The sequence below is a fragment of the Rhinatrema bivittatum genome, chromosome 1 (genome assembly GCF_901001135.1).
Source record: "Rhinatrema bivittatum chromosome 1, aRhiBiv1.1, whole genome shotgun sequence".
Classification (NCBI taxonomy): domain Eukaryota; kingdom Metazoa; phylum Chordata; class Amphibia; order Gymnophiona; family Rhinatrematidae; genus Rhinatrema; species Rhinatrema bivittatum.
In genome coordinates, this window is record NC_042615.1 from 18,648,746 (window position 1) to 18,673,351 (window position 24,606).

At 45.0% G+C, this 24,606-nt stretch overlaps 1 protein-coding gene across 1 annotated transcript in view; it reads left to right on the forward strand.

The window, feature by feature from the left end:
* The window catches only part of HSPA4L (heat shock protein family A (Hsp70) member 4 like), a 626,705-nt gene that overhangs the window by 586,073 nt on the left and 16,026 nt on the right, over positions 1-24,606 (forward strand). Inside the window, exon 18 of the mRNA XM_029590014.1 lies at positions 19,259-19,420. Within this exon, the coding sequence (XP_029445874.1) occupies positions 19,259-19,420 (162 nt within the window). The remainder of the gene's footprint in view (positions 1-19,258; positions 19,421-24,606) is intronic.

A 24,606-nucleotide genomic window follows, 5' to 3' on the forward strand; every position in this document is an offset into this window, starting at 1 on the left:
CCAATTAGTTTTAAATGTGCCACATGCTAACTTCATGGCGTGCCCCCTAGTCTTTCTATTATCCGAAAGAGTAAATAACCGATTCACATCTACCCATTCTAGACTTCTCATGATTTTAAACACCTCTATCATATCCCCCCTCAGCCCTCTCTTCTCCAAGCTGAAAAGTCCTAACCTCTTTAGTCTTTCCTCATAGGGGAGCTGTTCCATTCCCCTTATCATTTTGGTAGCCCTTCTCTGTACCTTCTCCATCGCATTTATATCTTTTTTGAGATGCGGCGACCAGAATTGTACACAGTATTCAAGTTGCGGTCTCACCATGGAGCGATACAAAGGCATTATGACATTTTCCGTTTTATTCACCATTCTCTTTCCAATAAGTCCTAAAATTCTGTTTGCTTTTGTAACTGCCGCAGCACACTAAACCGACGATTTCAATGATATGAAGTCTGCGAAACAATGCAACAAGGCAATAGCAAAAGCCAGAAGAATGCTGGGATGCATAGAGAGAGGAATATCGAGTAAGAAAAGGGAAGTGATTATCCCCTTGTACAGGTCCTTGGTGAGGCCTCACCTGGAGTACTGTGTTCAGTTCTGGAGACCGTATCTACAAAGAGACATGGACAAGATGGAAGCGGTACAGAGAAGGGCGACCAGGAAGGTGGAGGGTCTTCATACGAGGAGAGATTGAAGAATCTAAATATGTACTCCCTGGAGGAAAGGAGGAGCAGGGGTGATATGATTCAGACTTTCAGATACTTGAAAAACTTTAATGATCCAAAGACAACGACAAACCTTTTCCGTCAGAAAAAAATCAGCAGAACCAGAGGTCACGAGCTGAGGCTCCAGGGAGGAAGACTAAGAACCAATGTCAGGAAGTATTTCTTCACGGAAAGGGTGGTGGATGCCTGGAATGCCCTTCCGGAGGAAGTGGTGAAGTCTAAAACTGTGAACGACTTCAAAGGGGCGTGGGATAAACACTGTGGATCCATCAAGTCTAGAGGGCGTGAATAAAGTGGAGGCATTCAAACACTGCACGGAGCGGCAGTAGCCACAGCGGCATTCAAACACTGCACGGAGCGGCAGTAGCCACAGAGGCATTCACGGAGCGGGATGCCAGTGGCCAGTTGTTGGTGTTCCACCTTCACGGAGCGGAAGGATGGAGGGCTGCTATCTCCAAAAAATAAATAAATAAATAAACAAACAAACAAAAAATAAAAACAGGGGTGGGTAAGAGTATGGGGCAAGGGGGTGGCCTGCTTGTTACAGCGGTTGCTACCCCTAATTGAGCTGGATGTCACTTGGATGCAGATACGGAGCTGCTCTCTAAATTGGTGGTAGGGTGGAGGGGAATTAGGGCTGGAGGGTACTGGAAGCCAATAGTAACAGGTGGGAGAGAGAAAAAGGGAAAAAAATGGATAAAGTGCGTAGCTTGCTGGGCAGACTTGATGGGCCGTTTGGTCTTCTTCTGCCGTCATTTCTATGTTTCTATGTTTCACTATGACGCCTAGATCTCTTTCTTGGGTTATAGCACCTAATATGGAACCTAACATTGTGTAACTATAGCATGGGTTATTTTTCCCTATATGTATCACCTTGCACTTATCCACATTAAATCTCATCTGCCATTTTGATGCCCAATTTTCCAGTCTCACAAGGTCTTCCTGCAATTTATCACAATCTACTTGTGATGTAACTACTCTGAACAATTTTGTATCATCTGCAAATTTGATTATCTCACTCATCGTATTTCTTTCTAGATCATTTATAAATATATTGAAAAGTAAGGGTCCCAATACAGATCCCTGAGGCACTCCACTGCCCACTCCCTTCCACTGAGAAAATTGTCCATTTAATCCTACTTTCCGTTTCCTGTCTTTTAGCCAGTTTGTAATCTACAAAAGGACATCGCCACCTATACCATGACTTTTTACTTTTCCTAGAAGCCTCTCATGAGGAACTTTATCAAACGCCTTCTAAAAATCCAAGTATACTATATCTACCGGTTCACCTTTATCCACATGTTTATTAACTCCTTCAAAAAAGTGAAGCGGATTTGTGAGGCAAGACTTGCCTTGGGTAAAGCCATGCTGACTTTGTTCCATTAAACCATGTCTTTCTATATGTTCTGTGATTTTGATGTTTAGAACACTTTCCACTGTTTTTCCTGGCACTGAAGTCAGGCTAACCGGTCTGTAGTTTCCCGGATCGCCCCTGGAGCCCTTTTTAAATATTGGGGTTATATTAGCTATCCTCCAGTCTTCAGGTACAATGGATGATTTTAATGATAGTTTACAAATCTTTACTAATAGGTCTGAAATTTCGTTTTTTAGTTCCTTCAGAACTCTGGGGTGTATACCATCCGGTCCAGATGATTTACTACTCTTCAGTTTGTCAATCAGGTCTACCACATCTTCTAGGTTCACCGTGATTTGATTCAGTCCCTCTGAATCAAAGAAATAATTTAATCTTTCCGCGATGGCCTTACCTTCTCTAAGCGCCCCTTTAACCCCTCGATCATCTAACGGTCCAACTGACTCCCTCACAGGCTTTCTGCTTCGGACATATTTTTAAAAGTTTTTACTGTGAGATTTTGCCTCTACGGCCAACTTCTTTTCAAATTCTCTCTTAGCCTGTCTTATCAATATCTTACATTTAACTTGCCAACGTTTATGCATTATCCTATTTTCTTCTGTTGGATCCTTCTTCCAATTTTTGAATGAAGATCTTTTGGCTAAAATAGCTTCTTTCACCTCCCCTTTTAACCATGCCGGTAATCGTTTTGCCTTCTTTCCACCTTTCTTAATGTGTGGAATACATCTGGACTGTGCTTCTAGAATGGTATTTTCTAACAATGACCACGCGTTTTGCACATTTTTTACTTTTGTAGCTGCTCCTTTCAGTTTTTTTCTAACAATTTTTCTCATTTTATCAAAGTTTCCCTTTTGAAAGTTTAGCACGAGACCCGTGGATTAGCATACTGTTCCTCTTCCAGTCATTAATTCAAATTTGATCATATTATGATCACTATTGCCAAGCGGCCCCACCACCGTTACCTCTCTCACCAAGTCCTGTGCTCCACTGAGAATTAGATCTAAAATTGCTCCCTCTCTCGTCGGTTCCTGAACCAATTGTTCCATAAAGCTATTATTTAATCCATCCAGGAAAGTTATTTCTCTAGAGTGTCCCAATGATACATTTACCCAGTCAATATTGGGGTAATTGAAGTCTCCCATTATTACCGCACTACCAATTTGGTTAGCTTCCCTAATTTCTCTTAGCTTTTCATTGTCCGTCTCACCATCTTGACCAGGTGGACGGTAGTATACTCCTATCACTATAGTCTTCCCCGACACATAAGGGATTTCTACCCATAAAGATTCAATTTTGCATTTAGTCTCATGCAGGATGTTTATCCTGTTGGACTCTATGCCATCCCGGACATAAAGCTCCACACTGCCTCCAGGGTGTTCCTCTCTGTCATTGCGATATAATTTGTACCCTGGTATGACACTGTCCCATTGGTTATCCTCCTTCCACCATGTCTCTGAGATGCCAGTTAAGTCTATGTCATCATTCACTGCTATACCTTCTAATTCTCTCATCTTACTTCTTAGACTTTTAGCATTAGCATACAAACATTTCAAAGTTTGTTTTTTGTTTGTATGTTCATTCTGCTTTTTAATTGATAGGGATAAGTTAGAATTTTTTTAGCTCAGGTGAGTTTTTAGTTACAGGCACTTGAACTACTTTTCTTATTATTGGAACCTCACTGTCGGGATGCCCTAATTCTAATGCATTATCAGTATCCTTGAAGATACCTGTCTCCGAACCATGCGCTGCTGAGCGACTGTCGGCTTTCCCCTTTGTTCTAGTTTAAAAGCTGCTCTATCTCCTTTTTAAAGGTTAGCGCCAGCAGTCTGGTTCCACCCTGGTTAAGGTGGAGCCCATCCCTTCAGAAGAGACTCCCCCTTCCCCAAAAGGTTCCCCAGTTCCTAACAAAACTGAATCCCTCTTCCTTGAACCATCGTCTCATCCACGCATTGAGACTCCGGAGCTCTGCCTGCCTCTGGTGACCTGCCTGGAACAGGGAGCATTTCAGAGAATACAAACAGTCTAACTTCACTTAGTCAGCCAGAGTGACTTAGCTCTTTTATATGCACGTTTAATGCAACGCCTTTTTACATTTCGCCAGCACCCACCCGCGCTCTTTAAAAGAAAATCTTCCTTTAAGTCAGTTCTTTTGGATTCGACGTCTTTGTACTACATTATCTGACTATCAAATTTAAGCATGGGCTCTCAGTGCTAGATTTCAAGCCAGAGGCTATCCTTTACAATGCATTAAATGTGCATATAAAAGAGCTAAGTTTGCACACAGAGAATGGCTATTTCTCACAGGACAAACAGGATGGTAGTCCTCACAAATGGGTGACATCGAGGATGGAGCCCAATCACGGAAAACTTCTGTCAAAGTTTCTGGAACTTTGACTGGCCCCCACTGGGCATGCCCAGCACGGCACCAACCCTGCAGCCAGCAGGGGTCCCCTTCAGTCTTCCTTTTTCTGCGCAGCAGTAGCCACGTGGTTAAGGAGCTCTTACCACATTCCTGACAGGAATTTCTTCACGGACTTCTTTGAAGTTAAATTTGCCCCACGGGGTCCCTGCTCTATCTAAGTTTAGCCCGCGGTACTTCGGTAAGTTTTTTGCCATTTTTCCGCTGATTACCGTTGAGTTTGGCCCTCGCAGCCTGCTGGCCGTCGACCGTCCCGCGGCTAAATTTTTGGTCAATGGCCATGGCGTCGGGGTTCCATCAGTGCCCAGACTGTTCGCACACCATGTCCATCACAGACCCTCATAGAGTCTGTGTAATGTGTTTAGGCAGTGAGCATGATGTCCTGACTTGCACCAAATGTGCCCTTATGACACCAAAAGGTCGCAAAGCCAGAATGGAGAAGATGGGACTCCTCTTCCATGCTCACACTCTGACGCCGTCCATTGCATCGACGTCCTCGGAACCGGCACCGTCGAAGTCACACCATCGTCGACAACCTCCCGGTGACCGTCTGCCATCGACGTCTCCACGGCCATCGACTCCCAAACCTTCCCCCGATGATCGAGGGGATCGGAGGGAGAAGCATCGCCATCGACATCGCAAGTCTCGGACCGTCGAGGAATCGAAGTCATCGACCTCGGTACCGTCCGAGCCTCCACCGAAGATGTCTTGACCAGAAGCGGCACCGTCCACTTCTGTCTCTGAGACACCGAGGCAACCCTCACCCAATCGGGGTTTGGGAGCCGCGATTCCACCGGTGACGGTGGTCCCTCTGGCTCAGCCTCAGCCTCCCTCTTCCGCGGAGCTGGGTCTTGTTACCCCAGGTCTCCGGGAAGAACTGGACTGGCTGGTCCAGGAGGCCATCGACAAGGCGATGCAACGGTTCCAGATTCCTTCGGCACCGAATTCCAGCACTGAGAGTGGAACCGGTCACCGACCCGATTCCAGCAGCGCTGGCACCGCTGCTTGCCCGGATGGAAGCGCTCATGACCGCCCTTCCGGTGATACCTGGGTCACCGACAGCACCGGTGCGCTCCCCGATGGCAATCTCATCTGGTGGAGAAACACCGTATCAAATTCCTCCTTCAGGAGTTGTTCCACCGATGCCGTGTCGTCCCTCGCCACCGATCCATTCCTTGGGGCGATACGCACATCAGCTCCACTGATGCCTTCGATGCCGGCACCGATGCCTCCGAAGATATTCTCGATGCCCCCGGTGATTCCTTCCAGTTTCTCGGAGCCTCAACCGGGACCTTCGGGTATCCAACCCCCTCGTGGTTCTACAGGTCAGCTACCTGATCCTTATGACACCTGGGGTGATGATACCTCCACAGACACCGATGATTTACCTTCACCACCCTCTCCCGCTGAAAGCAGAAAGCGTTCTCCCCCAGAGGACCTCTCTTTCATCAATTTTGTGAAGGAAATGTCGGAATTGGTCCCCTTTCAGCTTCAGTCAGAGCAAGATGACAGGCACCAGATGATGGAGCTACTCCAGTTTCTGGATGCCCCTAAAGTCATCACTTCCATTCCAATTCATCAGGTTTTTCTGGACCTTCTAAAAAAGAATTGGGAAATTCCTGGATCTGTTGCTCCAGTAAACAAAAAAGCTGACTCTGCTTACCTTGTACAGTCAGCACCTGGCTTTCAAAAACCTCAGCTAGACCACCACTCTGTAGTGGTAGAGTCAGCTCAAAAGAAAGCTAAAAGGATGACGCCATACTCCTCTATACCTCCTACTAAGGAAAATAAGTTCCTAGATAGTATAGGCAGAAGAGTATACCATGGGGCCATGCTCATTTCCAGGATAGCTTCTTATCAGCTGTATATGACCCAATACAATAGGGTCATTTTCAAGCAGATACAGGAATTTTCAGATACCCTACCAGAACAATTCCAACAACTTCAAGCCCTGGTAACTAAGGGGTTTGAAGCCGGGAAGCATGAGATAAGAACAGCTTATGACATCTTCGATGCTTCTACTAGGGTGTCTGCTACGGCCATCTCAGCAAGACGCTGGGCTTGGCTTAAGTCTTCTGACCTTCGCCCAGAAGTTCAGGACAGGCTCTCTGACCTGCCCTGTTTAGGGGATAATTTGTTTGGTGAGCAAATTCAGCAAATAGTTGCTGAATTAAAGGACCATCATGAGACCCTTAAACAGCTCTCATCGATTCCTTCTGACTTCCCTTCTAAACAACCATTTAAGAAGGAACCTAAAAAGTCATTCTTCCGTCCATGGAAGTACTATCCCCCACCAACTAAATCCAGGTCAACGAGGCCTTATCACAAACCTCAGCCTCGCCAACCTCGAAAACAAAAACCTGCAGCAGCTCCACAGCCAGGACCTGCATCGGGGTTTTGACTACCACTTAGAGAGCAGATGCCTAATCCCTCTACCAAGCATACCAGTAGCAGGTCGATTAAGCCACTTTACAGAAAAATGGCATCTCATCACCACAGATCAATGGGTGCTAGCGATAATTGCACAGGGTTACCACCTAAACTTCCTAACTCTTCCTTCGGACTCTCCACCTCTGCAAGCGTGGAGACTTACCGACCACTCTGTTCTTCTAGAGCAGGAAGTTTCCTTTCTCCTCCAGTCAAACGCTATAGAACCCGCTCCTCTCTTACAACAAGGACTAGGGTTCTATTCCAGGTACTTTCTGATCCCAAAAAAGTCAGGAGGACTTTGACCAATCCTGGACCTATGGGCCCTCAACAAGTACCTTCACAGAGAGAAGTTCAAGATGGTATCCCTGGGCTCGCTTCTCCCTCTGCTGCAAAGAGAGGATTGGCTCTGCTCTCTAGACCTAAAAGACGCTTATACCCACATTGCGATAGCTCAGGCTCATCGCAAATACCTCCGTTTTCTAGTAGGCCAAAACCACTATCAATATCGAGAGCTCCCATTTAGCCTAGCATCCGCACCACGAGTTTTCACCAAATGTCTCGTGGTGGTTGCAGCGTTTCTCAGGAAGGAAGGTGTCCACATCTACCCCTACTTGGATGATTGGTTAATCAGGGCCCCAACCCAGCAAATCGCTCGGTCCTCCCTGACCCTGACCATTCAAACTCTAATTTCTCTAGGGTTTCTTGTCAATTACGAGAAATCCTACTTAGTCCCATCTCAAACCTTATCCTTCATTGGGGCAGACTTGGACACCTTACAGGCAAAAGCCTTCCTTCCTCATCAATGAGTCCAAACCCTTGTGTCCCTAGCTTTCCAGTTGCAGTCTCAACGCACAGCAACAGCTCGTCAATTCCTAATTCTGCTGGGACACATGGCGTCTTCAGTTTATGTGACTCCAATGGCCCGTCTGGCCATGAGAGTCATGCAGTGGACTCTGAAATCACAATGGATTCAAGCCACTCAGCCTCTGTCGACCATTGTCCGCATCACCGACGCACTCCGTCTGTCTCTTGCCTGGTGGAAAAATCAATCCAACCTCCTACAAGGCTTGCCCTTTCACCCACCGGATCCTCAAATAATTCTCACCACCGACGCTTCCAACATCGGCTGGGGAGCCCATGTAAACAGTCTACAAACTCAAGGATCCTAGTCTCCAGAGGAAGCCAAACACCAGATAAATTTCCTGGAGCTTCGAGCAATCCGATATGCTCTCAGGGCTTTTCAAGATTGCCTATCAAATCACATAATCTTGATTCAGTCAGACAACCAGGTAGCCATGTGGTACATCAACAAGCAGGGAGGCACAGGCTCCTTCCTTCTCTGTCAAGAAGCTGTACGATTTGGGCAAAAGCCCTCTCCCGTTCGATGTACCTCAGGGCCACCTACTTGCCGGGGGTGGACAATGTCTTGGCAGACAAGCTGAGCCGTATCTTCCAACCACACGAGTGGTTGCTCAACCCACTGGTAGTGACCTCTCTTTTCCAGCAATGGGGTTATCCCCATATAGACCTCTTTGTGTCCCCTCAGAACCACAAAGTGGACAATTACTGCTCTCTCATTCGGACTCAGCACTCTCGGCCCAGAGATGCATTCTCCCTCACATGGACAACCGGTCTGCTTTATGCATTCCCTCCACTTCCTCTTCTGAGGAAGACTCTCTTCTGAAGCTACGTCAGGACAGGGGAACCATGATCCTGATAGCACCGCACTGGCCATGCCAAGTGTGGTTTCCCATTCTCCAGGATCTCTCCATCTGCAGGTACATTCCTTTGGGAACGGACCTGCATCTGATCACTCAAAACGACGGATGCCTCCTCCATCCCATCCTCCAAGCCTTGTCCCTGACGGCATGGATGTTGAAAGGTTAATCCTTCAACCACTTAACCTTTCGGATTCAGTTTCTCTTGTCCTGATCGCTTCACGAAAGCCTTCCACAAGAAAATCCTATTCCTATAAATGGAAAAGGTACACATCATGGTGCACTTCTCAGTCCCTTGATCCCTTTTCCTGTCCAATCCCTAAATTCTTGGACTTTCTTTGGCATTTATCGGAATCAGGTCTCAAGAACTCTTCCATAAGAATGCATGTCAGTGCGGTAGCCGCCTTCCATAAAGGAATCGGGGATGTCCCGATTTCGGTACAACCCCTTGTAACACGTTTTCTTAAAGGCTTGCTCCATATCAAGCCACCTTTACGTCCTCCGGCCCCTTCTTGGGGCCTTAACCTGGTTCTCGGTCGGCTCATGAAACCACCATTCGAACCTCTCCACTCATGTGACCTAAAATATCTCACATGGAAAGTGTTATTCCTTTTAGCTGTCACTTCTGCTCGCAGGGTTAGTGAGTTACAGGCCCTAGTCACCTATCCGCCTTACACTAAACTCCTGCAGGACCGGGCGGTACTCCGCACTCACCCTAAGTTTTTACCTAAGGTAGTTTCGGAGTTTCATATTAATCAATCCATCATACTACCTATTTTCTTTCCCAGGCCCCACTCCAACTCCGGGGAATAGACTCTGCATACCCTCGACTGTAAACGAGCTCTAGCTTTCTATCTAGACCGTACAGTTGCCCACAGGAAGAGCACTCAATTATTCGTCTCTTTCCATCCCAACAAGTTAGGGCAACCTGTGGGTAAGCAGGCTCTTTCCTCCTGGTTGGCGGACTGCATCTCTTTTTGCTATCAGCAAGCAGGCATTCCTTTTCAAGACCGTGTTAAAGCACACTCTGTGAGGGCCATGGCGACTTCAGTAGCACACCTTCGATCGGTGCCGCTTCCTGACATCTGCAGGGCTGCTACCTGGAGCTCTCTCCATACATTTGCAGCCCACTACTGCTTGGACAAAGCCGGAAGACAGGATTCCATCTTCGGCCAATCTGTCTTGCGTAACCTTTTTCCAACCTGACGTACCAAAACTCTTCCGCCTACCCAGTGGGATGCGGATGTCCTCCACCAAATTCCACTCCAGTTCTTGTGCCTGTTGCACGCCGTTGGGTACATTTGGTGCACGTTCGGACATCCTCAGCTCGGTACTCACCCATTTGTGAGGACTACCATCCTGCTTGTCCTGTGAGAAAGCAAATGTTGCTTACCTGATGTAACAGGTGTTCTCACAGGACAGCAGGATGTTAGTCCTCACGAAACCCGCCTGCCGCCCCGAGGTGTTGGGTTCGTTTTCTTATTTTATTTTTCGGCACTGCCTGTAGCTTTGAAACAAGACTGAAGGGGGACCCCTGCTGGCTGCAGGGTTGGTGCCGTCCTGGGCATGCCCAGTAGGGGCCAGTCAAAGTTCCAGAAACTTTGACAGAAGTTTTCCGTGATTGGGCTCCATCCTCGATGTCACCCATTTGTGAGGACTAACATCCTGCTGTCCTGTGAGAACACCTGTTACATCAGGTAAGCAACATTTGCTTTCTCCCACGATCAGTTGATTCTTTTCTATGACCCACATTGTGAAAAACATCATCTGGAAGAATTGGCACATTTTACAGCTGCATCCAGAATTCCAAGACACACCTCGGTTCACTTACTCTCGTGGTACCAACTTACAAGATCAGTTGGTCCACTCTGATTCGTCCATTCGACAAGTTTTTCCCGCTGTTGGTTCACATACAGCCTGCAGTTCTTGTTCAGTATGTGGCATAATGATCCACACTTCGGCTATATCTTTTTCTAGACTCAATTTCACTTTTGTTTTGAAACATACGGTAATACTGATTGCTCCTCTACAGGCATTATCTACATTTCACAATGTCTATGTAACCTCTGGTATGTCGGGAAGAGCCAACGATCTTTGAGAACACGTCTGGTTGAACATCGTTCATGTTTAAATAAAAGTCGTTTGACAGCTCCTCTTGTAGCCCACTGTTTGGAATTTTCACATCCCTTCGACACTTTAAAAGCTTGTGTCTTAGAGCAATTTCGTCCCAAATGGCGGGGTGGTGACTTCAACGCTTCACTTCTGCAAGCTGAGCAGTGCTGGATTCACCGGTTAAATACATTACATCCTACAGGACTGAACACATCGTTGGATCTTCATGTCTTTCTTTGAATCAGCCGCCTGTTGTTTATTGTTACCAAGACAACTAGATTTTGTCACGTCATGACGTCATCCAGTGGGTTGAGCGCGGCTCTATTTAATCCTTAGAACTGGTTTGATGCGGTCTCTGTCCCGCGGTTTGGATATCTTTTGCGAGACCTTGCATCCATCTTCAAGAGGTGCTTTCTCCCATCGAATAAGTTAAGTACTGCTTTAAAATCATGTTTAAAATTAATTTAAACCTTATTCTGTCTATTGTTTACAGAGATATTCAAATTCTTTAAATACCCCTGAGGAAGCTATGCCCTATAGCGAAACACCGGCCGCTGTTGGGTCTTGAATATTTCTTCTTTGTGGTTCAATCTCTCCAAGTCGGGACATTGGTTTAAAATTCATTTTGTTTAAAAATCATTATTAAGCATTCCAGCATTCAAAAATCATTATTAAGCATTCCAGCAGTATGTGCCGCAAATGATTAGTAGACCGGACGGTTCTTCAGTGCATAGAACACGTCGCCTGGCTTTCTGATGCGGCACATACCAACATTCAAATATACCATTGATGGGACATTTATCTTTATTGCTGATCTTTGTATTTTTCTAATCAGTTGGTCCTGGTCTCTTTTTCCTATTTTTTCCCTTGTTGCTCATTTCCTAATTCTTTTTCAGTGTCTTTCTTCTACTACTGTCTTTTTCCCTTACACACACACACACACACATACACACACACACATACATCCTTTCTCTCACAGACTCTCTCACACACTCAAGCTCTCACTGTCATATGCTCTCTCCCCCCAACACACAAGCTCACATTCTCTGCAGACACACATATAAGCGCTCACTTTCTCACCCCTCCCCAGGCTTACATTCTTATGTACACACAGATGCACATCCAGGCACCCAATCTCACCCACACACACAAACCCAGGCACCCATTCTCACCCACAAACTCATGCTCCCATTCTCACCCACACATACACATAGTCAAGCTCCCATTCTCACCCACACACAAACCCAGGCTCCCATTCTCACATACACAAATTAAAGCTCCCATTCTCACCCACACACAAACCCAGGCTCCCATTCTCACCCATATATGCACACATTCAAGCTCCCATTCTCACCCACACATGCACACATTCAAGCAATCATTCTTACTCACATATTCAAGCTCCCATTCTCACCCAGACACAAACCCAGGCTCCCATTCTCATCCACACGTACACACATTCAAGTTGCCATTCTTACCCACACATATACATATTCAAGCTCCCATGCTCACCCCCACACATACCCAGGCTCCCATTCTCCCCCACACATACACATTGAAGCCTGCACACAGCTTACGCTCCCCCCCCCCCCCCCCCCCCCCAAAGCTGGAAGATCACTTGGCCTCTCCTGCTGCCACCGGCCTCCTGCTATCTTCGGGCCATATGGCCCACCGATCTTCCTGCTCGGGGGGGGGGAGGAAGCAGAAGCTGTGCGCAGTGCTTCTGCTCCCTCCCCCCCAAACAGGAAGATCGGTGGGCCATTCGGCCACAGGAGAGACCTCGCCCACACTTCCCCATGTGTGCTGCTCCATGGCCATGGAAATGCATGGATTGGCATATCCGCTCACGCAGGGCCTGGGTCCTCCTCTTCACTGTCGCGGAGATGGGATCCTGCGACGGCCTTGCAGTTCCAGTACTCCACTTCCAGTACCAGTTGGGTGGGTCTGGGTCCAAATTGGGTGGGCAACTGCCCACCCAGGTCCACTCGTGGCTACGTCACTGATTTACACTTTAAAGCACTTGAAGAATGGAAAGTGCATGGAATAATGCAAATGGATCATGTGTTCCATTGCGGTGAGTTTATGCAAATATGTGACATTATTGTTAAATATCATATGGAGAAGCTGAATTTTCTGTAATAAGCTCAAATTAGACACTTTCTTATGGTACAGCAGAAGGCCTCAGTTTTGCAGCAGGGTAAATCACCGTTTGAAAATTTTCGTGATCAGGTGGATAGGATAAAGGGTCTGGTTTCTAAGGTTTACGTTCTCCTTAATAGTTGTGTAAGTCCCAGGGCCATGCACAGACCTGTGCGATGGCCCACCTTTGACGCCGAGGTGGGCCACGGCCGGACTCCCTGACCTCCCCAGCTCGATTGAAAACTGAAGGAGGGGAGGGGAAAAGCGACGCATGGGGTGCGCTCCCCCCCCCCCCCAACCTCCCAGACTTCGTGCAACCACGTGGTGACATCATCGCCTGGGAATGGGCGCACGGCGATGATGTCACCAGCCCGATTTAAACGGCTGGCACACGCTCACCGGCCCTTTCCCCTCCCCGGCCAGGAGTGGGCCAGAAAGAAAAGAAAAGTTATAGATTCATGCATGCTCTGTTATAATAAAAGAGTATACGGTGTTGGACCTCCACAACCGATTCTCTGAATGGCTTCAATGTGCAACCCTGCCTGCGCTGAGCTGGTGGCCGCTTCTATCCTAAAGAAGTGGGTTCCGAATTCTTTGGTGTTATGCCTTATGGCGGCCAGTGCCTTGTCTAAGACCGCCGAAAATTTTTACTGTAAGAGGCGAGTGATCGGCATACATCAAGAGGAACTTGCTGCCAATGGGTCACGAAGCCAAGAAATTTTGCAAGTTTTGTATTGGACAGGTGACACAAGATGTCCAATTACATATAACCTGCTCATCCAATTATGGCAGATATTACCGTCCATATGCGACAACGATTTTGAAGTTAAACTGTTCTGCGCCTCATTTTCCCTGGTCTTCGGCGCAATGTGCATCAGTGAGCTAGTGGCCGCCTCAAAAAATGACAACGGTTTAGAGCCTTATTGATGGAAAACATCAAACTATATGATGATTCCATTCAGCTGACCATACAAAAGTCCAAAACAGACCAAACGGCACAGGGTTGCAGGTTACGCCTAAAACGTGTGTCGTCACAGGTCACCTGTCCCATACAAAACTTGCAAAATTTCTTGGCTTCGTGACCCTATGGCAGCAAGTTCCTCTTGATCCTTGCCAATCACTCGCCTCTTACATTCCTTTGTTCACTGGACCGAAAAGAGAGCTCTCACTCAATTGTACAGGGCTCACCTGGGTTTGGCCTTCCAGAAGGTGTGCATTATATAGTTAGGAGAAAGAGGCATGTCTTGGGATCAGCTCATTCCGCTGGCGCAGCTCAAAAAGAACACGTTGGCCAAGCTCAGCGTCATCGTGATACACTTGGGCGGCAGCGATATCGGGTCCACAAACTGCATACAGTTAATGCGCCGCATGAAGACCGATTTGAGTGAGCTAGCATCGCTGTTCTCCAATACATGCCTCATGTGGTCCGACATCATTCACCATACGAAATGGAACGAAAGCAGACTGTGGAACGAGGCCGCAAGAAGATCAACAGGTAAGTCGGCCTATGGGTGCTTGAGTTTGGAGGTTTACAGATAAAGCACGAATGGGCTGACGAGCCATGTGACAGCCTATATCAACACGACCGGATACACGTCTCTGATATCGGCTACGACCTCTTTAATAACAGTACAGGAGGCCCTCGAAACCTTTTTCTGGTGAAGAAATACGCAGCTTTATTGGGGGGGCATGAGGCAAGTGTCCTACCTCACGCCAGTGGCGGGTGAACGAACCGATGGGGCAACCTTGTCGGCCCAGGTGGCCCCCCTGCTTGGAAATTACGGCGGAGAGTCGGGCATTAGGAGCTGCATTAGGCAAAATGGCTGGCAGCCAGGGGGCACCGGTCCGGTGCCAGTAGCGTATTTGGCTCACACTGGAGTGGATTAATTTTATTGGCAATAATAAAGCTGCAGCCTTCTTCAGCCACTATTTTTGTATGTGTGGTTTTTGTGCTGCGGGTGCGACCTAAGGAGGGAAGGGGATCACTTGGGGCGTTAGTGCCAGGTCTCGAGGTCAAGTGATAAATTCTCAAATATACATGCCTGGGAGTTGGGATCTGGAAGATAACTTGAATGTGGAAGATTGGGATTCCATATACTCCTGTGCTAGTAAATGCTCCATTTCTTCCAGTCTTCAGGAGAATTGTTATAAAATGTTGTTTCACTGGCACCTGACTCCTGTCAGTATACATCACATATATCCTTCTGTGAGTGATTTTTGCTGGATAAATTGTGGAGCCACAGGCACTTATATACTTACATGATGGCATTGTCCAATGATATCCTCTTGTTGGTGTCAAATTGCTGACAGGACATCTACAATAATGGGGGTAGGGAATGTATATGATGCCCGTTATAAATTAGGGCTACCGGTTGCAGGTATTACCAAGCATCAACAGCGACTTTGTCAACAAATTTTTATACCAGCTAGGTGTGAGAGTTTTATTTTGGATCCTTTCAGGATATCATACGACGCTTGTATATTCACTATTGTTTAACCTACTTAACGGCTCTCCACCATAGCCGCTTACTGTCTTTTCAGACAATTTGAGATCCCTTTGTTCAGTGGAAATGCTTACAGAAACTGGATACTTCCTAATATGGGTTTCCCCACATTTTCCTTATAGAGTGACTTAACGCTGATTTTTTATTTCCTTTGGTGTGCTCAGGATGCCCTCTTATGGTGAAATTTGGTGATACCTCATGATTGTACTTTTTTCAGGTTGTCCTTTTTTGCAATGAATATTTACTGCTTTCCTAGGTATGTGCAATACTGTTCATGTTTCTGTAAGTTTATAATATAATTTGTGATAAGGGGTAGAGTGGATTTGGGATTTCTACTGAAAACTTTTGGATGTTTGATAGTATTTTCTGCTATTGTATTGCTTCTGTGATAACGCCCAATAAAAATTTCTAACTGTAAAAAAGGGGAGAAACACCATACAGAGTCTTACAAAAACATGGGCTCCATTTTCAGCTACTGTGCGGCTCCGCTAATTAGCCAGATAAACATATCTGGCTAACTAGCAGGATATATTTAACAATGCAGTTGCACCACTGAATAAATCCAGCCACCATAAAGTTAGCCGGATATGTCTAACTGGCTAACATTAGGACAGCCCTATGGCCTGCCCAGAGTTAGCCACATAGGTTAAAAGGCTAACTCAAAATATTGGAGTTCGCCGCATAACTTATGCAACTATTTCTGCTCTGCCCGAAACTCCTCCTATGCAACCCCAGAATGCCCCTGACTTGTGTTTCTAAATTCTTGAATTTAGCCGCATATGGCGATGAATATCGGTGGGTAGCCATTTAGATGGATAACTTTTCAGTTATCCATCTAAATGGCTTTTGGATATCAACCTCCTAATGACCAATTCTACATATAATAAAGTACAAGAAATGAGTCTCTCCCAAAATCTTAAAATATTTAACAAAATAAGTGAAAAAAAAACTGGTGAAAAACTAGTTCATACCAAAGATGTTGGGAATTATTAGAAAGGGAATGGTGAATAAAACAGAAAATGTCATAATGCCTCTGTATCGCTCCATGGTGAGACCGCACCTTGAATACTGTGTAAAATTCTGGTCACCGGATCTCAAAAAAGATATAATTGCGATGGAGAAGGTACAGAGAAGGGCTACCAAAATGATAAGGGGAATGGAACAGCTTCCCTATGAGGAAAGACTAAAGAGGTTAGGACTTTTCAGCTTGGAGAAGAGAAAACTGAGGGGGGGGATATGATAGAGGTGTTTAAAATCATGAGAGGTCTAGAACGGGTAGATGTGAATCGGTTATTTACTCTTTCGGATAATAGAAAGACTAGGGGGCACTCCATGAAGTTAGCATGGGGCACTTTTAAAACTAATCGGAGAAAGTTCTTTTTTACTCAACGCACAATTAAACTCTGGAATTTGTTGCCAGAGGATGTGGTTAGTGCAGTTAGTATAGCTGTGTTTAAAAAAGGATTGGATAAGTTCTTGGAGGAGAAGTCCATTACCTGCTATTAAGTTCACCTAGAGAATAGCCACTGCCATTAGCAATGGTAACATGGAATAGACTTAGTTTTTGGGTACTTGCCAGGTTCTTGTGGCCTGGATTGGCCACTGTTGGAAACAGGATGCTGGGCTTGATGGACCCTTGGTCTGACCCAGTATGGCATTTTCTTATGTTCTTATGTTCTTTGTTCCACTACTGTATGGTAATTATCAAGCTGTATTAACTAGCATAAAAAAAATCTTTTCCTGTAACTTAATGATTCTCATCTTATAAGATATTTAATAAATTGTTACTCTAGAATATGAACTAGTGCCATAAGTTCATGAAGAAAAATTCAGAATAACTTCTAAGCAAGTGTCCTTAAGAGTATGCTGAATTTGCTATATTGTCTATTCAAATTAAGATCTAATCATATGCAGCCCTCAGCTTGGGAGTCCCCACTTGTGTGGCTAACTTTATCCTGCTTGCTCATGGAGAAAGTATTGCTTACCTGTAACAGGTGTTTTCTATAGACAGGATAAATCAGCTATACAATCCCTCCCAACTCCCTTTTGAGCTGATGAGAAATAGCTTGCTATGAAGACTGTGGAGATTCATATGGTATTTATTTATTTAAAGTCTTTTTTATACCGTCGCTAAGTTATATACCATCGCAATGGTTTACTTGTAGGCACATAAGTAAGTTTGGAGTAAGCATACTATAGTACATTCTAACCGGTGCCATTAAGTTTCGGTTACATTAAGTCATAAAAATACGTACAAATGTTTAGTGATGTAGGTTCTGGCCAGGTGTACCTAGAAGGTACTTTTACAGGTCAAAAAAATCACATTTACTGTTTATATTATTACATTCATTGTGTACTCAATATGTTAAAATATTGTAATGCACATTTATGAGAATAGTGCTGTGTGCCGGTGCTCTTCTGTTTATTCCAGTGTATTTTCTATTCTCCGGTCTCTTTATAAAAGGCTTGTTTAAAAAGCCATGTCTTTAGACTTCTCTTGAATGTTAGTCTCGCTGTCTTGACTGAGGGAATGGTTAAGAGAGTTTTGTTTGCTGAACGAAGGTTCCTGTGTGGTACGTGTACCCGTAGTGCAGTGTTTAGTAGCACAGTTTCAGAGACCTCCCGGTCCGTTTCATATCACCCTACTAAAAATGTTTCCCGGATTGGCTCCTGCGATCTCTCCCATTGTGCGCAACTATATGAGAAAATCCTTAAAACATTTTCAGCGATGGAATCTGAGACCTTCGGGTCCGGTTGAAGTTGCATTTCTACACTTTCTAGCCGTGATGGTCCCAGCGGATGTATCCCTCCGGTGGTGCAGATTTATTTAATCTTTTAAACACGAGAAAGTCCTTGGACTGCATATTTGTAAGATTTGTTGAATGCTCTAGTGTCACATTCACTGCCGTGCTTCTATGATCTCCTGCTTTGAGCTGCTCGTTTACCATTAAGTTATCTGCAGACATCTTGTCCACACTGTTAACTTATAAATTTTGGAAACTCTTAGTCCCCCGGAAGCAGCCTGACGCGAAACACGGCCGTATCGGGGTCGTTTAATAAAACAATAATAAAAAAGTTGTTTTTGTTTGTTAAACTGTTATTGCTCAGTATAATTATTTGCCGCGCATTATTCTTTTGGTTATCTACCTAAATGTGTGTGCTTTCTACTCCGCACCCCCTTTGTGCTTTCGCCTATTATTAGGATGATGCCACTCACTTGTGTGACTGATTTATCCTGCTGTCTATAGAGAACACCTGTTACAGGTGAGCAGCATTGCTTTCTTTCTTGTTAGTGCTCTTAAATTTCGGGACATTGACCTTTATGTGATTCCTCATTACCTTTGCACTTATATTAAACTGGTGACAAATGGGAAAACACTTTTCCCATTTGTATTTTCTGGGTGCATTAATAATTCCTCCCTCTTGGATTCCACTCTCTTTTGTCTGAGTAGAGCCCCTTGAAAGAAATCTAGGACCTTTCTGTTCTGTGATTCTGCAGATGGGATAATCTAATCCATGTACAGTAGATTAAAATTTCCCACCTGACAAGAAAGCAGTTTTGGTCAGGCAGTTCTTAAAAATGTATTTGATTAATCTCTTCATCTCTATCCTTCATCTCTACCTTACATTTCTCCTTTCATTGTAGTGTCATGTATGTTACTGATCAGATCTCTGTCCATTTTTTCCACCAGTGCTAGAGGTCTGTTGATCACTTCAGTATAGATGTATGTGCCATCCCCTCATTCTAAGATGAACCACAGTACTACCTTCTTTCCTCACATTGTTTTAAACAAGAACCACAGATGTAATTGTATAAAACAAACTATGCATTTCTATTTTAGGATGAAAAATATGATCATCTAGATGAAAGCGAAATAGAGAATGTTGAACAACATGCTGGTGAAGCCATGAACTGGCTAAACAGCAGGATGAATGCACAGAACAAACTAAGTCTTTCTCAGGATCCAATTGTGAAGGTAGCAGAAATACTAGCAAAGATCAAGGTAAAGAATTCAAAATTCTTCTTCAAAGGGCATCCTATTTCATAGGCAGAAATATATTAACAAAATTGTGCAACTTTAAAGAGACAGAAAATTGGACTGTGAGGTTCATATTCAAAGGGGTTTATCTGTGTAATTACAGGTGTACTTTTAATCCCCTGACCTCTTAAAAGCAGGAGTGTTTTGGAAGAATGTGTAGCCTTTTAGCTGCATTGAGTTTTCAGACAGCATAAATCACTGAATTATGATTGGTCAGCTGGCAGTGAATATGTAAGTGCTGAAAAGGAAGGAGGGATTGATAGCAGCATATTAAATCTTGGGGGGGGGGGTGCAGCTTAGCATTTGTTTTTAATTATTTTGGGATTGGGGGGAGTCAGATTGCAGAGGCCCCAACATTTTTTTCAATATTTTGTGAGGTGGAGGGAGGGGGTTAAGGGGGAAAAAGCCAGAGTCTTTTTTTTTTTTTTTAGTTAAAGTTTTCCAGGTAAAACTTATTCAGATAGCCATAGTCAATTACATTCAGTGCAACAGCTAAAGAGTTTTGGGTAACATTGCCAAATAACTTTGCTGCTCACTGGTCTGCTGACTGTAGATCTATATGAGGACAATTTTGAAAGTGAGTTATAGCCTAAAAATCATTTTACCCTTATTAATCTGCTGTGTGAAAACTGTCTTTCCTCAATGCAGCTAAAAGTCTGCATGTTCTTCCAGAGCTCACCTACTTTCAGCCTCTTTTTGAAGAGGCATTCCTGCTGGCATGTTTAGGTAGAGGAATTAAAAGTACACGCCTAGATTGCATTTTCAATCTAAGTATATATTTTGTAGTAAAATTCTACCCTGAGAAAGCACAGCAGCAAGTGATTGCATGTACTTTTTACCCACAGCAAATTTCAAATCGAAAAGACACACATACTTCTGCATTGAAAATCGGTACAAAACCTATGGGTACCAAATGCGCACAGCATTGACCCAATGGGGATAGTTTGAAAAATTTCCCTTTATAAATCATTGCCACACAATATGAGACTAATTTTGTAACATTTTAGGTAACTTGGGTAGTAGCTATATGCATAAATTCCCTTTGAAAGTTATACAAAATTATGCTAACAAAGTTACACCAGCTCTTTGCAACACGTCACTTGTGAGTGAAAATATGTGCATACTTTTTTAAATCAAGCATGCACGTACATCCAAACTCTGTCTCAACTCCATCTCCATGCCTCTTTTCTGTGCACATAAACATTTGTACGAAATCAGGTTACATGCATACTTCTACCTTCATAGCCCAAAAGAAATGTTATGAGAAATGTACTTGCAAAATCCAGTTTTTTATGCACATAAATGGCTTTGAAAATTCACGCCTATATGTATTTATTTTTCCATTAATAAGCAGCTGAGTTAGCCATGTTCAGTGAGAGATGTCATCTGGTGGCACTATACAGACTCGCCTTTCCAAGCTAGTAGAGCTTTGAGCATGAGCGGGAATTCCTGCACGAATGTTGCTTCAAGGAGCCTCCTCAGTATTGTTTTATTCTGAGCTAGAGTATGGACAACTACTCAGTCTCTCCTCTTCAGAATCTCTCTTTATTATTCTTTTTTTTTTTTGTAGTTTCACTACCTCAGCAGCACCCCCACAGCACTTTTCAATGCTACCCAAAAAAAGAGTGAAAGACAAAAATGATAGGGAAGAACTTGCTGAAACCTTTTTTCAAAGTGATGTCGACTAAGAAGAAAGTCACCGTAAGTGGCTTCAAATCCTATAAGGTCAAGTAATGTCTATAACAAATGGTTACAACCTCTATTATTGGTGTTTAAGACCAGACTATGACCAACCAAACACTCCAGCCTGCAGACCAGTGTTTCCGTGGTCACAGAAATCCAGGGCAGCAAAAATCAAGGTCCTGCATCAGTTGGCCAGAAGCCGCAACATGTCCTCTTCTTGGAGTGCAGCTTCTTCTGGTCGCCTGAGCTGGAGCTTGTTCAGAATTCCTCCTTCCTTCCAACCAGCTACTATGGAGTTGGAAAACTGCCATGTATCGAAGTCCAAACAAAAGAAATTTGATGAAAACTTTACCTGTGTCAAAGAATCACTGAGATGCATCAGCACCAGTGGAGGAGAAGATCTCGATACATGGTGCATTGAGACCAATGACTCACAGTGCATCAAAGCACTCAACGCATGATGTTGAGACATTCAATGCACAGTACTCCAAAGCACTCAATACATCGAAGCATTCTTGCAGTGCATCGGTCTCATCAATGCATCCATTATGTGAAGTGGCTCAACTCATCGTCACATTTGGATTTTCTGATGCATCCAGCACAGGGATCTACAATGTTTCTGCCATGTCCACCTTTGGTTCATTACACTTCCTCTTCACATTGGGGTTCTAAAAAATTCAAAAAGGAGAAGCACATTATGGCTCCTGCCCTCCCTGTGATGCCTTATGGGTGGCATCCTGTTGCTGCAAGACTTTTTGACCCTGAGGGACAATGAGCTGTGCTACCTACTCAGTTCTATACCCATTCCAAAGTAATCACATCATAGGACTCCCTGCATCTTCCAGCCTGAATCATAAGAGCTCTACACTAAGGGGCAGATTTTCATAGGGTTACGCGGGGCGCTGGTCTGGGGGCGGTCCAGGGGCGGGACCGAGTCCTCCGGCACAGCGGCCATGCCGGGGGTTGGTGTGCTGCCAGCCGGCAGGCGTAACTCCTGAAATAAAGGTGGGGGGGGATTTAGGTAGAGCTGGGGGGTGGGTTAGATAGGGGAAGGGAGGGGAAGGTGGGGGGGAGCAGAGGGAACGGGGAAAGCCATCGGAGCTCCCCTAGGGCTTGGCGCGCGAAAGGCGCACAAGTGTGCACCCCCTTGCGCGCGCCGACCCCGGATTTTAAAACATGCACGCGGTAGCACGCACATGTTATAAAATCGGGGGTATATTTGTTAGCGCCGGGTAGCGCGCACAAATGTACCCCATTCGCAGATTATAAAATCTGCCCCTTAGAGAATCCAGATACAGTCTGTTCTATCATACCTCTTACTTGCTTCCACCAGGCTGTCTATCGTGGAACAGGAAGACATACCTCTACCAAATCTGGCTCAGAGGGTTCCACATTCTCTCAAACACGTCATGGATATTGTTAGAGGCTTTTTTACCTCCCCCTCAGGTGAGTTGGCAGCTCCTCATCCTCTTCTGCTGATCTCTTTTCCTAAACTACACATCTTGTCTGCAGCCACCACATCACCATCTGCCATTGTCTCTGGGGCATCTCTGCTATGTGGCTCCTCCTGATCACTTGCAGTGGATTCCTACTGATTAGAGGACAGGCTTCCCCTTTTGCGTTTACCAGATCAAGCACAGGATCGTCCTTATTTGCTACAGTTGTCATTGCCAATTTGATCTAATGCATGGTCCCCAGGGAGTTCCACAGATATTCCATCAGATCCTCCATGAGTTCTGCCTGATCATACTTCCCTGCCAAAAGACCTCTTATTCAATGTTCACCGAAAACTTGGGAAGAGCTCTCAGTGTCCATGTACACAAGAATACTGATCCACAAACAGAAGTAATGGGACTATTACAAAATTTAGAAAGCCCTCCGAACCTGGCAAGGCCTTCTACCCTCAGCCTTTGCTGGACTTGGAAGAAGCTATCTGATACCTTCTTAGAGCAGTATATGAGTCCTCTGATACTCTGGCAAGAACCTTATCTGCTTCCATTGGAGCTCAACATCTGGCCTGGCTCTAAGCTAGTAGCATACATGAAGACATTCATGAGAAACTCTCAGACCTGCTTTGCTTAGGGGATAATTTCTTCGGAGAAAAACTGTGTGACACTGTTTCTCAAATTAAGAAGCAAAACTAAGCAGTCTAATCTATTGCAGTAGATTTCTTTTGTGTCCTTTTTTGAGTCCAATCTGCCTCACAAGTAAATTTTAAAAGGAGCATGGGTGCGCCCATAAATACACATATTGGGCATGCGAGCAAAAATACGCTCAATTTTATATCATGCATACAAGAACAAGGTTAGGGCTGTTCAGCTTGAAGAACAGACAGCTGGGGGGGGAACATGATAGAGGTCTATAAAATTATCAGCGGTCTAGAATAGGTAAATGTGAATCAGTTATTTACTCTTTTGGATAAAAGAAGGATTAGGGGGCACTTCATGAAGTTAGCAGGTAGCACATTTAAAATAAATCGAAGAAAATTCTTTTTCATGCAATGCACAATTAAGTTCTGGAATTTGTTGCCAGAGGATGTGGTTAGGGCATTTAGTGTAGCTGGGTTTAAAAAGTTTTGGATAAGTTCTTGGAAGAGAAGTCCATTAACTGCTATTAATCAAGTTGACTTAAGGAATAGCCACTGCTTGTTGCGACCGTCGCTGCTCTATGTACTCACTCCGCCCTCTTTACTCCTATGGCGACTCCCTCCGGGTCTGATGGACGGCTGGCTGCCGCGGTGTCTCCATGCCGTCTGCCTCCGGTGTCCCCAGACCGGCTCGACGTTGCAGATCCGCCATGTTGCCTGAAGACCTAGGGCGCGCGCACGCGCGCTCTGATTGAACTACCAGCAAGGGCGCGAACCTCAGGGGCGTCCCCCTGAGATAACGTCATCCACTTCCAATATTTAAAGGTCTCTATTTCGCTATCTAATTGAGTTAGCAAGGATTGGGAAAGGAACGGATAAAGGTTACGGATTCCTTGGGTTGAAACAAGCTACTCCGCCTCCTCGGACTTACCAGAGGTACCCGATCCTCGGGGGCCTCGCTCTTTTTCTTTACTTTCAGATTACAGATAGGAACCGGTACTCGCTCCTCGATAGCCCATGTTCCTGGACACTCTGAAGATTCTCTACTGCCTGGAAGCTATCGCTGCTACAAACAATTGTGAGTTACCATCACTCTCTCAGAGCTTTTCCTGGAACCAGGTACTCGCTCCTCGAGGGCCTAAACCTTTCCAGCTCCTGAGCTTCCTTGAGACCTTATGTGAGTTTTGTCATCTAGTTCTGTTCATAAACTCTGTCTACTCTGCCTACTCACTTTCTACAGTTTCTCAACAGCTCAGTCATCCTGGATCGCTGTTTCAGTACCTGAGGGACTACAGCCCTGCCGGGCATATCAGCTCACTACTGCCACCTCTGGTGGTTTCAAAAACATGTTTGATAAAAGAACTATGTGTGTCTGTCTCCA